At 47.6% G+C, this 14,273-nt stretch overlaps 1 protein-coding gene across 2 annotated transcripts in view; it reads right to left on the reverse strand.

Annotated features, from left to right (window-relative positions):
- Positions 1 to 206: 206 nt before the first annotated feature.
- The window catches only part of HS1BP3 (HCLS1 binding protein 3), a 69,136-nt gene continuing 55,069 nt past the window's right edge, over positions 207 to 14,273 (reverse strand). For both annotated transcript variants that reach the window (XM_077291486.1, XM_077291487.1), the window contains exons 5-7: positions 13,759 to 13,928; positions 9,646 to 9,778; positions 207 to 1,721 (exon numbers count right to left, since the gene is read on the reverse strand). In XM_077291486.1, coding sequence (XP_077147601.1) covers positions 1,487 to 1,721; positions 9,646 to 9,778; positions 13,759 to 13,928 — 538 coding nt within the window. In that variant the 3' untranslated portion in view covers positions 207 to 1,486. The remainder of the gene's footprint in view (positions 1,722 to 9,645; positions 9,779 to 13,758; positions 13,929 to 14,273) is intronic.

A 14,273-nucleotide genomic window follows, 5' to 3' on the forward strand; every position in this document is an offset into this window, starting at 1 on the left:
CCTTAAAAAACAAATATAAATATCTATCGCTTCACCAAACAAGTATCTGTCCCCAGGAATAATTCATTATTGTGTTTAGTTTGTTTGTTTTTTTACTTACCGGCAAAAAAATTTCCTTTCTGGATATAAATTAAACAGGTAAATGGAATATGAAAAAATTAAGGTGAAAATTCATATAAAAGTAATCACGAAACACAGATATAAAGTAACTATCAAACACGTCATTTAATACATAGGATGATCACGGACATGATAAGCAGATTTATTGTTGTGTCTCAATCATACACGAGCGTAAAAATTAAGGCCTTAATTAGAATAATCATTGGACTGATTGCATAGAACAATTACCATTTCTTGGAAAACCTTGCAGCTAGTAGGAGTTTATTAATTTGGAAAACCTCAAAAAAATTATTAGAGGAGCCATCGATTTCAGCGTGTCCATTGTTTTCAAGGGACTTGATGGCAGCACGTTGGCTTGCAGCTCTAGCTAATAGAAAGAAGAAACTCTAAGGGGTGAAAATCTCTTAAAGAGGGTGTCTGATGACAAAAAATAATTTTCCTAGGTGTTGACTATCTCTAAATACCAAATAAAGGGATACTCACCTTCTATCACCTCTGTGGATCCAGCGTAGACTGCCAAAAAGCCTGTGATTGGCTGTAGATGTCACATGACTAGAAGAGAAATATCCAATAAGGCGCTCTCCTCATCACCTGACTACTGCAGCCAATCACAGACTTCAGGAGTCCTGTGACATTTAGACGGCGTAGACATCACTTCCAGAGTGGTTTACGCTTGATCAACAGGGGCTAATGGAAGTTGAGTATCCCTCCATCTGATATTTTTGAAAAAATACATATAGAGCAATTTTTTCTTTTTCAGAACCTCAGACACACCCACCACATTATGCGTTACACATTGAGCATTGAAATCAATAGACTGCCCATTTACTCCGAACCCATCCAGAGTCCTCCAGAATAAGAGACATTCTTAGGAGCCACTTTCTCCTCCAGCTAATGGGTTGTCTGTTTTTTTTTAGAAAGGACTCCCAACTATAAGCTGACCATACGGTGTCGGATTCATTAGCTAGTAAAACAAATAGGCAGCAAGTGATCAATTTCCCTACAGCACCTCCACTGGTTAATTGTGGTATTACACTGTATCCACAGAAATCAATTAACTGCCCGTGTAATGTTGGATCCTTTAGAGCGAGAGAACCATTTAATAGCTTCCCTTTACTCTGCTAGAATATGGGAACCACCATCTTTTTACTTGGTATTCCCTCATAAGGTATTTGAAAATGGGTTCATCACTTCCCGCAAGGGCTGATGAGCGATTGTACGGCAGTGCATTAACTAATTCATGTACTGTTGGTCTAGAGCTTCCAGTAAAGTTCTCCCTACCTTCCTAATCACTGGGGTGTTAGGCTGCTGTTTATACAGGGCTTAAAGGACACTTCAAAAAGAAAGCAAAATCGGCATCAGTCCTTCAAAACAGACGGAGTGAGTCACTGTCTGGGGCTTCGTTCTCCTTAATGTACTGGAGGATGTCTGACTCGTCCATGGCCTGTACGTTGGGCTCTGAGGGCTTTATATCCGTGTGTGACGGGCTGGTGGAATTCTTGGACTTCTTCAGAAATGCGGGCTTGGCAGGTATTTGTGGCTTTGGCTTATTCTTTGTCTTCATTCCAAGACTTAAAAGTTTCTCCAAATCTTCTTCAACCCTGAAGGCATAAGTAAAGAAATACAGAACGTCATTTGTAAATTCAGGAATTAAGAGCGATAGTAACGGTATGTAACCCACATATGCATCAAATACAGAACGTTGCATCCCTCCATTGTGTTGACTGTGTGAGGTTTGCCGCGTCCGCTGTCTGCCGAGCTTACTTGAGATGACGTCATGATGGAAGCCTGGTTCAATGCTGCTTCCATCCTTGTCAGTGTTCTGGCACCACTCTATGCTTCCGCAGAGGCAACATTCCGACTCCATGGTCCACCATGCCTAAACCTGACCTTGCCCGCTTTTTCTGGATTCTCTTGTCCTTCGGGTGCATTCACTAATACGCGTGTTGTCGTGGGACATGATGCATGGACCGGCTGCGGGTCTCCTGACTTGAACTTAACAGCCTTACAGGTGACGCTAAGGCTGTCAAATTTGGGTCAGAAGAACCACACGAAGTCCGTGCATCACAGTCTATACTCAGGCTGTGACAAATAGATGTGGAAATCTGGCTAATTTGCTCTTCATTACTACATCATGACTATGCTCTTCTATTTGCTCTTTTAATCTAGTCTCAGTGATGCAGCTTTATGTTTTGTAGCATACCCAGCTTTTCTGACAATGTCTTGATCACTCATGGCACTTGGTATGTACCCTTGATCATATGTACGCCATGGTGACTACTCTCAAAGCTGCAAATAAGATAAACAAAACAAGGAAAGTCTTTATTGTTCAGCCACCACAACCCCTTTGTATTCTAAACCAATGCCCTTACCCCATAACCTTCCTTTCCAACATCAGTCAAGGAGAGCTTACTCACCTCCTCTCCAAATCATACCTCACCACTTGTGCACTTGACCCCATCCCACCTCCTCCACAATCTCACCACCACACTTATCCCATCCCTAACCAATCTCTTCAACCTATCACTAACTTCTGGTACCGTCCCCTTTTCTTTCAAACATGCCACAATCACACCTGTCCTCAAAAAGCCATCCTTTGCCCCAACTGCTTTGTCCAGATATCCCCATATCATTGCTCCTACTTGCTTCCAAACTCCTTGAGCAACACGTCCAAGCTGAACTTTCCTCTCACTTCGCATCTAACTAACTCTTTGACAACCTACAGTTTGGCTTCTGTCCCCACAATTCCACTGAAACGGCCTTGACCAAAATGACTTACGACTTACTTAGAGCCAATGCTAACAGACAATTCTCTATACTACTCCTTCTTGACTTGTTCTCTGCTTTCGACACAGTTGACCACTGCCTCCCACTACAGATCCTCTCTTCCTTTGGCGTCAAAGACCTCGCCTTATCCTGATCTCCTCATACCTTACCAAACACACATTTAGGATATCCTACTCCCACACTACCTCCTTATCTCACCCTCTCACTGTTGGTGTCCCTCAAGGCTCTGTCCTAGAACCCCTACTCTTCTCCATCTATACCCTTGGCTTGCGGCAAATTACAAAGTCCTGTGGTTTCCAGTACCATCTATAGGCTGATAACACTCAGATCTACCTCTCTGGCCCAGATGTCACCTCTCTGTTGACCAGAATCCAAGAGTGTCTATCAGCCATATCCTCCTTCTCCTCTTGCTCCCTCAAGCTCAGTGTGGACAAATATGAACTAATTACCTTTACTCCATCTCACATATCTTCCCTACCTGATCTATCACACTTTCCCCTGTATGAGAAATCCGCTGCCTCGGAGTAACCCTTGACTCAGCCTTGTCCTTCAAACCTGGCCACTAATTAATCTCTCTCCTCGTTGCTCTCCTGCTTCCCCCCTTTGCAAATCCCTTCACTGGTTCCCAATTTCCCAGCGTATCCAGTTCAAGCTACTAACACGGATATACAAAGCCATCTATAACCTTTCTCCTCTGTTTATCTCTGAACTAATCTCCCGATATCTTCCCTCGCGTAATCTCCGATCCTCCCAATACCTACTTCTGTCCTCCTTAAATCATTCTTCACCCAATCACATCCAAAACTTCTCCTGAATAGCTCCCCGACTCTGGAATTCTGTGCCCCAACATGTCCGATTAGCTACCACATTTGGATCCTTCAGACCGAACCTGAAAACGCATCTCTTCAAGAAAGCTTATAACCTGCAATGACCACTCTGCCACCTCAACACCATCGGAGAAGCGGAAACCCCCAACCACCTGCATCTTTCCCCATCATCCTGTAGAATGTAAGCCCGCAAGGGCAGGGCCCTCTCCCCTCTGTACCAAGCTACCATTTTTAGTGTGTCTACTGTAAGTGATATTTGTATTTTGATGTAACCCGTTCTCATGTACAGCACCATGGAAACAATGGTGCTATATAAATAAATAATAATAACTTAGCGATCCAATTAGGAAAGGTCATACCTCCAAAAAGGGGTTAAGGGTGAAGAAGGGGTTAAGGGTGAAGAAAAGGTAACTTCCTAAGACTCCACACCATGGCATTGCCCGTACTGGCATAGAACAGGGCTCCCCAAACCGTGGCTCATGGCTGTCTGCTAGCTTGGTGTATTAACAGTAGGCCTAGCAGAAAAATTAAAACTTTTTTTCTGACAATGTGGAAAACCAGCCATGTAAAGGCAGTAGTGGTGCTGTGGCTGCCCCCTCATCCTAGCTGGTGTCATCATTCTCTGCAGTGTGGCTGCCACCTCCTTCTAGTTTATGACATCCTCTTCAGTGTGGCAGTCTCCTCCTCCTAGCTAGTGACATCATCCTCAGCGGAGTGGCGGTCTCACCCTCCTAGATGGTGACGTTATCCTCAGAAGTGTGGCTGTCTCCTCCTTCTAGCTGGTGACGTCATCCTCAGAGGTGTGGCTGTCTCCTCCTTCTAGCTGTTGACGTCATCCTCAGAGGTGTGGCTGTCTCCTCCTTCTAGCTGGTGACGTCATCCTCAGAGGTGTGGCTGTCTCCTCCTTCTAGCTGGTGACGTCATCCTCAGAGGTGTGGCTGTCTCCTCCTCCTAGCTGGTGGTGTCATCCTCAGAGGTGTGTCTGTCTCCTCCTTCTAGCTGGTGACGTCATCCTCAGGGGTGTGTCTGCCTGCTCCTTCCAGCTGGTGACATCAATCTCTGTGTTGTGGCTGCCTCCTCCTAGCTGGTGGCATCATTCTGTGTGATGTGCCTGCTTCCTCCTAGCTGAAGCCATAATCCTCTGCAATGTGGTTGTAGAATCCTTATCATGGCTGAAAATTTCATCCTCTGCACTGGGGCTGACGTGTCCTCTTCCTAGCTGGAGAAAACATCTCCTGCGCCATGGCTGCCACTATTTCCTCCTATCTGGAGACAGCATCAGTGTTCCTAGCTGGAGACGGCACTTCTGCCACCACTTCCACCAAGTTGGAGATATCACATGTGCTGCAGCTCCCTTCTCCTCCTAGCTACCTTCTTCCACAAACTAAATTTACTAAGAAGACCATGAGTCTGATGCACCAACCCAAGGCACATACAGGGCACAGTTCTAGCAGCATGAAAGCTCACTTAACCAGTGACATTGTGCAAATCAATCAAGCATGTGGATACTGTATTTTACTGCTTATCCCAATGTAGCACAAATTAATCAAGCATGTGGGTAGCTACAGTATTTTACTGATGGACTCCATGCCCAGATTCCAAGAAGTCACAACTACGGACCTAAAAGTAGAAGAAACGTTGGCTACAATATACCCGATATCATATAAATAAAGTACAGACTATTAGGTTTCTGCTCTGTTGAAAATTGAAACAAAAAAAACATGAAATTTTTGGGGCCCACAGATCAACGGTATGACTCGAGTTAGAAGAATGAAAAATACACTGAAAAAGGACTCACTGCCTACAGTGAAACATGGCGGTGGCTCGGTGATCTGTGCAGTGAAGCATGGTGGAGGTTCTGTGGTGCCTACAGTGAAGCATGGTGGTGGCATGGTGATGTCTATAGTAAAGCATGTTGGAGGCTCAGTGATGCTCACAGTGAAGCATGACCGTGGCTTGATGATGTCTACAGTGAATCCTGTGCTGCACTGAGCAGGGGGTTAGACACGATGACCCTTGAGGCCCCTTCCAACTCTAACGTTCTATGATTCTACGGCAGTGGCTCCGTAATAAGATTATTACGGAGCCACTATGCTTCCTCTAGCACTAAAAATCTGCAGAGTGTCGAGGGCAAGATGTATTCAATCAAGTATCAGGAAACGTCATGCCTTTTGATAAATTAAAGCTCGGGCATAATTGAACACTCCAAGAGGACAATGATCCCAAGCGTACCTCTGCCAAGGCTTGGATGTCAGAAGATGTCCTGGAATATACTGGAGTTGCCTGACTTGAACACCCTAGAAAATCTTTGTTGCATTTGAAGTAGGTGGTTGCAGCACTCACACTGAAGAATATTAGTGACCAAGATGCCATTGCCCATGAGGAATGAGCTAAGATTCATGATAAAAAAAAAAACGAATTTGCAATGGGGTTTGAATAATTTTGACCATCAGTGTTTTTATGGGCAGAAATCTCCACCTACATCTATCACCAAAACGAAAGTCTCCCAAACTCTGACCCACTAAGAAATGCAACTAACAGCTCTCATATTTGGGCAGTAAACATTGAAAGCAATGGGCTGACCAGGTAGTGCATGTGAATGCTGAGGACCACACTGCCACTATATAACTAAAGTAATGTCTTAAGTCATCTACTGTGGAAGACACGGAGCAGAGGTTACAATATATTATTAAAATTACTGGTATATATAAGAACATGTAATGCACGCGACTGTGACTCATCTTCACAGGGAGTAAATGTCATTGTCCAGAGGGGTCCGGGATGGCATGGTCTGTTATAAAGAAACTAGCTATTGAACCCGTTCTACGCCCGGGTGGCGAGCATTTATATTGGTATGTGGTCTCCATCCTGGTATGTGCTGCTCCCATCTTGCTCTCCCATCCTGTCATGTGCTGCTCCATCCTACGCCCCCATCCTTTCATGTGCTGCTCCATCCTGCATCCCCATCCTGTCATGTCCTCCCATCCTGCGCCCCCATCCTGTCATGTGCTGCTCCATCCTGCGTCCCCATCCTGTCATGTGCTGCACCCCCATTCTGTCATGTGCTGCTCCCATCCTGCTCCCCCATCCTGTCATGTGCTGCTCCCATCCTGCATCTCCATCCTGTCATGTGCTGCTCCCATCCTGCGCCCCCATCCTGTCATATGCTGCTCCATCCTGCACCCCCATCCTGTCATGTGTGCGCCCCCATTCTGTCATGTGCTGCTCCCATCCTGCTCCCCCTTTCTGTCATGTGCTGCTCCATCCTGCGTCCGCATCCTGTCATGTGCTCCCATCCTGCACCCCCATCCTGTCATGTGCTCCCATCCTGCACCCCCATCATGTCATGTGTGCGCCCCCATTCTGTCATGTGCTGCTCCCATCGTGCGCAATCATTCTGTCATGTGCTGCTCCCATCCTGTGCCACCATTCTGTTGTAATGTGCTGCACCCATTCTGCCTGTTCCTGTTTCATTCTGCCATATGTTGCTCCCATCTTTCTCTCTCCGGCTCTACTGCCTGGCTGTGCGGGGCGGCTCTGCCTGGCTGTGCGGGGCGGCTCTGCCTGGCTGTGCGGGGCAGCTCTGCCTGGCTGTGCGGGGCAGCTCTGCCTGGCTGTGCGGGGCGGCTCTGCCTGGCTGTGCGGGGCGGTTGTGCCTGAGTGCGGGGCGGTTGTGCGTGGCTGTGCGGGGCGGCTGTGCCTGAGTGCGGGGCGGCTGTGCGGGGCAGCTGTGCGTGGCGGCTGTGCCTGAGTGCGGGGCTGCTATGCCTGAGTGCGGGCGGCTGTGCATGGCGGCTGTGCCTGAGTGCGGGGCGGCTGTGCCTGAGAGCGGGGCGGCTGTGCCTGAGTGCGGAGCGGCTGTGCGTGGCTGTGCGGGGCGGCTGTGCCTGAGTGCGGGGCGGCTGTGCGTGGCGGCTGTGCCTGAGTGCAGGCGGCTGTGCCTGAGTGCGGGGCGGCTGTGCCTGAGTGCGGGGCGGCTGTGCCTGAGTGCGGGGCGGCTGTGCCTGAGTGCGGGGCGGCTGTGCCTGAGTGCGGGGCGGCTGTGCGGGGCGGCTGTGCCTGAGTGCGGGGCGGCTGTGCGGGGCGGCTGTGCGTGGCGGCTGTGCGTGGCTGTGCAGGGCGGCTGTGCCTGAGTGCGGGGCGGCTGTGCGTGGCGGCTGTGCCTGAGTGCGGGGCGGCTATGCCTGAGTGCGGGCGGCTGTGCCTGAGTGCGGGGCGGCTGTGCCTGAGTGCGGGGCGGCTATGCCTGAGTGCGGGCGGCTGTGCCTGAGTGCGGGGCGGCTGTGCCTGACTGCGGGGCGGCTGTGCCTGAGTGCGGGGCGGCTGTGCCTGAGTGCGGGGCGGTTGTGCCTGAGTGCGGGGCGGCTGTGCGTGGCTGTGCGGGGTGGCTGTGCGTGGCTGTGCGGGGCAGCTGTGCGTGGCGGCTGTGCCTGAGTGCGGGGCGGCTGTGCGTGGCGGCTGTGCCTGAGTGCGGGGCGGCTATGCCTGAGTGCGGGCGGCTGTGCTTGAGTGCGGGGTGGCTGTGCGGGGCGGCTGTGTGTGGCGGCTGTGCCTGAGTGCGGGGCGGCTGTGCCTGAGCGCGGGGCGGCTGTGCCTGAGTGCGGGGCGGCTGTGCGTGGCTGTGCGGGGCGGCTGTGCGGGGCGGCTGTGCCTGTGTGCGGGGCGGCTGTGCGTGGCTGTGCGGGGCGGCTGTGCCTGAGTGCGGGGCGGCTGTGCCTGAGTGCGGGGCGGCTGTGCCTGAGTGCGGGGCGGCTGTGCCTGAGTGCGGGGCGGCTGTGCCTGAGTGCGGGGCGGCTGTGCCTGAGTGCGGGGCGGCTGTGCGTGGCTGTGCGGGGCGGCTGTGCGTGGCGGCTGTGCCTGAGTGCGGGGCGGCTGTGCGTGGCTGTGCGGGGCGGCTGTGCGTGGCGGCTGTGCCTGAGTGCGGGGCGGCTATGCCTGAGTGCGGGCGGCTGTGCCTGAGTGCGGGGCGGCTGTGCCTGAGTGCGGGGCAGCTGTGCCTGAGTGCGGTGGGGGCTGTGCGTGGCGGCTGTGCCTGAGTGCGGGGCGGCTGTGCCTGAGTGCGGGGCGGCTGTGCGTGGCTGTGGTGAGTGCGGGCGGCTGTGCTGGGTGCCGAGTGCTGGGGACCTCAGCTGGCGGGGACACCGGCGCGCTGTTGGGGTCAGGTGCCGGAGTCGCCGCTAGCTCAGGCCCCTGGCACTTGCTATATTCACCTGTCCCGGCGTTCCACCGATGCGCGCCGCTCTGTCTTCCGGGTCCTCTGCCTGTGACTGTTCAGTCAGAGGGCGGCGCGCATTAAGCGCGTCATCGCGCCCTCTGAACTGAACGTGACAGGCAGAGGCTGTGGAGGAGCAGCGCCCATCGGTGGAACGGGGATAGGTGAATATAGCATATACTCACCCTCCTGGCTCGTCCCTGCTTCTTCGTTGGAGACCGCGGTGTGCGTTCAGAACTTATGCATACCGCGATCTCCTGGGAGCGTCACTCTGTGGGGTCCAGACTGCGTCGGCGCTTGCGCCTGCACAGTCTATAAAGGCTTCGGACAGAGTGACGCTCCCAGCGTTATATTATAGATACCCTGAATACATTTCTACTAATAATTTGCTATTTTCACCAGTTTAACTGTTTAATTTACTTTCCTAAACCCAGAAACCATCCAGGACTAATACATTTTCCTGACTACCTGGTCACTATCACGTCCGTAGAAATGTCCTACATCATCCATTCCCTACAGTTTACAAGATAAACTTATGTTATTGCATGATTGTTACAGTACTACGTGACGTCACTACAATACAGGAAACTTCTGTCTATTTTCTGCCCTTTTCCACACAAAAAAAAAAGAAAAACAAACGACTTACACTATGTGGAAACGTCATCACAAGCAGGTTCGAAAAGCTACTGCAGTCCATACCTGAATAATGCATCGGTGTCCTCCGCCATTGATGGTTTGAAGGAAGGATTATTACCGCATGCAGACGGCAGCAGCAGTGAATCTCCTACTTTTACGATGCCTCCTAAGTCTTGCTCCTCAAATATTTTGATATCTATGAGAAAACAATAGATTTTAATGAACTGCTCATTGTGCAACCATCTAGGCTCTTAGGTAAACCTTAGGACCCCCAGGAAGATGAACCTGCTGCTCTATAATTACTGATCACATACACATCCGTTGTGCAGCCAAATTTTACGTTACACCCTTGAGTCTTACTCAGTGTCAAATCGGCACGGCAGAGGCGTCTATGGTCAGAACACTATGGTTTGAAGCAAACACAAAAAATGTAAGTGCACAGAGGATTAACAATTCAAAATACCTAAAAAGTGTAAAAAAAACTCTTCAAAGAGTCCAGTGTGCAGACAGTCTGATCATGGATCTCTTAGAGAAGCTGTCCACTACTTGGACAACTTCTTCTCATATCCCTTGCTTGGTCCCGATAACATTATAATGCCTATACTCACCTCCCATGCTGGCGCTGTTCCCGCGGGGTAGGCAGGCACTTTCCTGGGGCTCTCACGCAGGGTTATGACACGTGACGCCGACGTCGAGTCAGCACTGGTGTCAAAGTCTACGCCTTCCGACATTTTGAGCAGGAAGAGGAAGTCAGGGATCAACTGCTGCCAGGCTTCCTCTTCATGCTCAAAACATGCTGAAAATGAGCCAAACTTATCGAAGTGGCTCATGCTGATAATCACTTGGGCACATCTGTAGAACGGCTATACACCACCTCATTTTTATCGCCAAAATGTTGTCACGCAATGGCGCATCTTAAGCCATATCCTCATTTACAGTTGAACAATGCCCTCAACATAAAGCTCTGCCCACCTTCCCAATGAGCCACATAATACGAGCAATTACGGTACGTCTAAAACCAAATGCTCCACCTTAAAATTTGGAGCAACTCCTCTCCAACCACCCCAAGGGTAAATCTAGGTAAAGTCAGAATAGTAGATCTGCCCCTACATTGTTCTCGTCTGTATTTTCCGAATACTTGTCCCAGAATTTGGCAGGAGTGCAGCTGCTTACATAAAGCTATAATAATACATTGGAGGGAGGTGGAGGTCTGACAGGTCTTTGACACTGAACACCACTCTCTTCAACTAAAGGACGGTTTAAAACAGTTCACTAAAAACCGAAAAGTATTTACACATCTCGCCTCGTGCCAGTAATTAATTTTTTCCTTGGTTGCCAGAAAACATCAGAAACACGTTATAACATTGGGGTTTCCAATTACAGGCTGTGATGAGTACACATTTAGAAGAACACTGAATCCCCATAAATGGAACAACGCGGTTTGATTTTCTATCCGTGTTTCTGTTTACAGCACAAAATTATTAAATATTTCATGTCAATTTTGTTTTTTGTTTTTATTTTGAAAAATTTTTAATACGGAAACCCTCATTTGAGTTCCCAGTGCTACAAAATCATAAATGTCTGATTACAGTTCGCTGCAGGCGGCATCCGGCGCATGCGCAGTGCAAAGATTTACCGAGGTCAGTAGACCTGGTTTCTCCGAACATACGCTGGATTCCATCACAACTGTACCATAATGACATATCCTTGCCTGTGGGACATCCACCAATTCAGGACGGACTAATTTAAGGACTGAGCCTGCGTGACTCACCACCTCCATTCTGGTAACTTGCATGCGCCGAATGCGTTGTTGATCTTTTTAATGACTATTGAGCAACTAGCAATAGATTTAGAGACATGGTAAGAAAACTAGCCGATACTAAACAATAATTTTGGAAACCCAACTAGCAACACCAACAAGTAAAAAAAAACATTGATATCTAGCTTTCCCAAATCAAGTGGGCTATTGCTTCTTAGATTTAATAATATACAAATGATGTCAAAATCTTGAAATACTGAAATACCACGGTAACTTAGTTTTACGACACACTTGTATAATACTCACAGAAAATATGTAGGAAAAAAAAAAAAAAAAAAAGAGTGTAAAAACATGCTTGGCAGTTTTGACCGACTTGGGTGTCACCTGATCTGGTGCATCAGGGGCACATCTAAGTTAGGAATTTGAAAACAAATACCTTGGCAGTATAAATGTGTGGGTTCGCTCTGGAGATGTAATTTGTCAGGGGTTATCTTAAATGAACAGTGCTCAGACTCTGACTCTTGCTCCTGTATTTCATGGATGGTCATTCATCTGAATCGCAAGCCTGCATTTTGACAATTTTAATTTTGGCGGCTTTAACAGTGAAAATGATGGGTATGGTTGCCTTATGCCATAGCAATAGCCAGGGCCGCCATCAGGGGCCAGGAAAATTTGCACCATGCACCATTCTGAGCTAGCTTATCCTAGATGGCTCCTGCACCTGTCCTCAACACAACAAGGGCACACAGCTGTGAAGGAGACTGGTTTGAGAATGCAGACATTGGGCTGAACCTCAACTTAACCTGACAGCCTTGGCAAAATGCCGTTTAAGGAATGGTAGGAGATGAAGATATGTCATGTTCTTCTTGATGTCTCTCAAAATATATGTTAACAACTAATCAGACTCTCGTTCAGTGGAGAGGTTTACGCTACTTGTCGATTAGTTAGCATGTTGTCGGTGCGGTACTATACTCAATGGTATTACGCACTATTCACTGTTATTAAACAGACTTTCCAGTAAAATATTTCTGTTTTGATTTCGCTTTGGTTGACAGTAAAGAAAATCAAGGAGATCATGCAGACAACAACCTACGAGGAAACATACCCAACCCTAAATTATTTATATAAAAAATACCAATGTGTGGAGGAGATATAACTCTCCTGGTGTTTTCCCATCTGCACGGAGCGTCCCATACTGGCGGACGGCAAACCCATCGACAGGCTCGGTATATCATCTGTGTTATGACATGTGGGATTACATGTTCTACTCTACTGAGTCACGAAACGTCTAACCCCCACCCATCGTCTGGAGTAGGGTAGGAAGTTGTAAAACCAGATACAAAATGATTTCTCAATGTTTACCACCACACACAGAAAGGTCAGAGGTAAGGAAAATGAAAGTGCATTATTAGAAAAGTTCTACCCGTTATAGGGGCAGAAACATAACAATAAGTTCCCTAGTGGTTTGGATGCCTTAACTTTTACTGATCTTCTAATTTGTTTTGGAGGTCAGACGAAGGAAGAAGAACGAGACAAGTCAGAAGTTTCCATTGGTAATGGTCTGTGGGCCAAGAATCCTAGAAGGTCCGGGTACTTTAACTATTTTCACTAGACCGTTGACCAGACTGAAAGAGCATTCAATAAAACTGAAATGAGAATACAAGGTCTCCAAAATAAAATTCCAAGGCTGAGTGATCAGAAAAACAGGACACCTTTGCGTAGTCACATCATTTATGCCCACATATTATCTTGTTAAACCAGATACTGTCTCCTATAAAGTGAATGGGTTGAATTTGTTAATTTCTGAAGAAAATATCAACCATCTAATTTGGAAACGAAGGGGAGCAAATGGAAGAGGAGGGAAATAAGGAATCATCACAGGAAAAAGCCCACTGAGCTACTGAGCTCTGAACTTAAAGCTCCACAAGCAGGTGCATCAGAGAAAAAGATCTTGAAGGCAAAAGAAGCAAATATCAGGTTTCAACTTTCCTTGAGTTGCCTGATAGGTTATACCTATGTGTAATTGCAACTTGCACACACCCCAAAAACAACATATTAAACCAGAGAGTGACATTTATAAAAATGTAATTGGTAAACGGGTTAATTTCAGAAGGAAATGTTACCCAATTATCTAATTTCTTTGGTTCACGCCTCAAGGACTAGAAAAATCAGGTTCAATTTGGAAAGGAGGGTAGGGAGTAGTTTAGAAGGCAGTAAAAGAAATTGCACAGAAATAGCCCCTGAGCTCTGAACCTAAAGCTCCACAAGCTGATAGGACAGTGAAACATTTCTCGAAAGAAGCAATGAGAAGATCAGTCAACACGACAATGCACCATGAAACTTTCCATGAATACAGATGCATACATTTTTTATGTATAATTTTTGCTGCATCACTATCAGGTTTCTACTTTACTCACCATCTGACAACTTATAGGTTTTCTTGCTTGTGGCCGAATTATTTGCACTTGCTTTAAACAACTCTGAATCTGGATCAACTTCCTCATCAAAAAGAGCCAATGTTGCCTTCGGCGGTAATTTGGGATCTTCAGTTTTCTTAGCAATGAATTTCTTCTTTATTCGTTTTTCCCTGACAAAAGACAGAAAATGTTGATACGAAATTTCTTTATTCCAAATAGAATACACAGCACTACATAAGCAGATGGTATATAACAAAATTGGCATTATAAATCCCAATATATACAGTATAATTTTCTATTCCTTTTTATGTAAAATGCTGTTTAAATGTTAGTAGGTCTTAGGAAGGAAGCCTGGAAGCCCCACTTCCACCACCGATACAGGGATTACAGTAAATCCACTTTTTTATATGCACTCATACACAGAAAATTGTCTGGGTGGGGAATCAGGACTACCAGGCTTTCTCTATGTTAGAGGATGGGTGGAATCAGGACTCTCAAGCTTTCCATATAAATGA

The sequence above is a fragment of the Ranitomeya variabilis genome, chromosome 2 (assembly GCF_051348905.1).
Source record: "Ranitomeya variabilis isolate aRanVar5 chromosome 2, aRanVar5.hap1, whole genome shotgun sequence".
In the NCBI taxonomy this organism is placed as follows: domain Eukaryota; kingdom Metazoa; phylum Chordata; class Amphibia; order Anura; family Dendrobatidae; genus Ranitomeya; species Ranitomeya variabilis.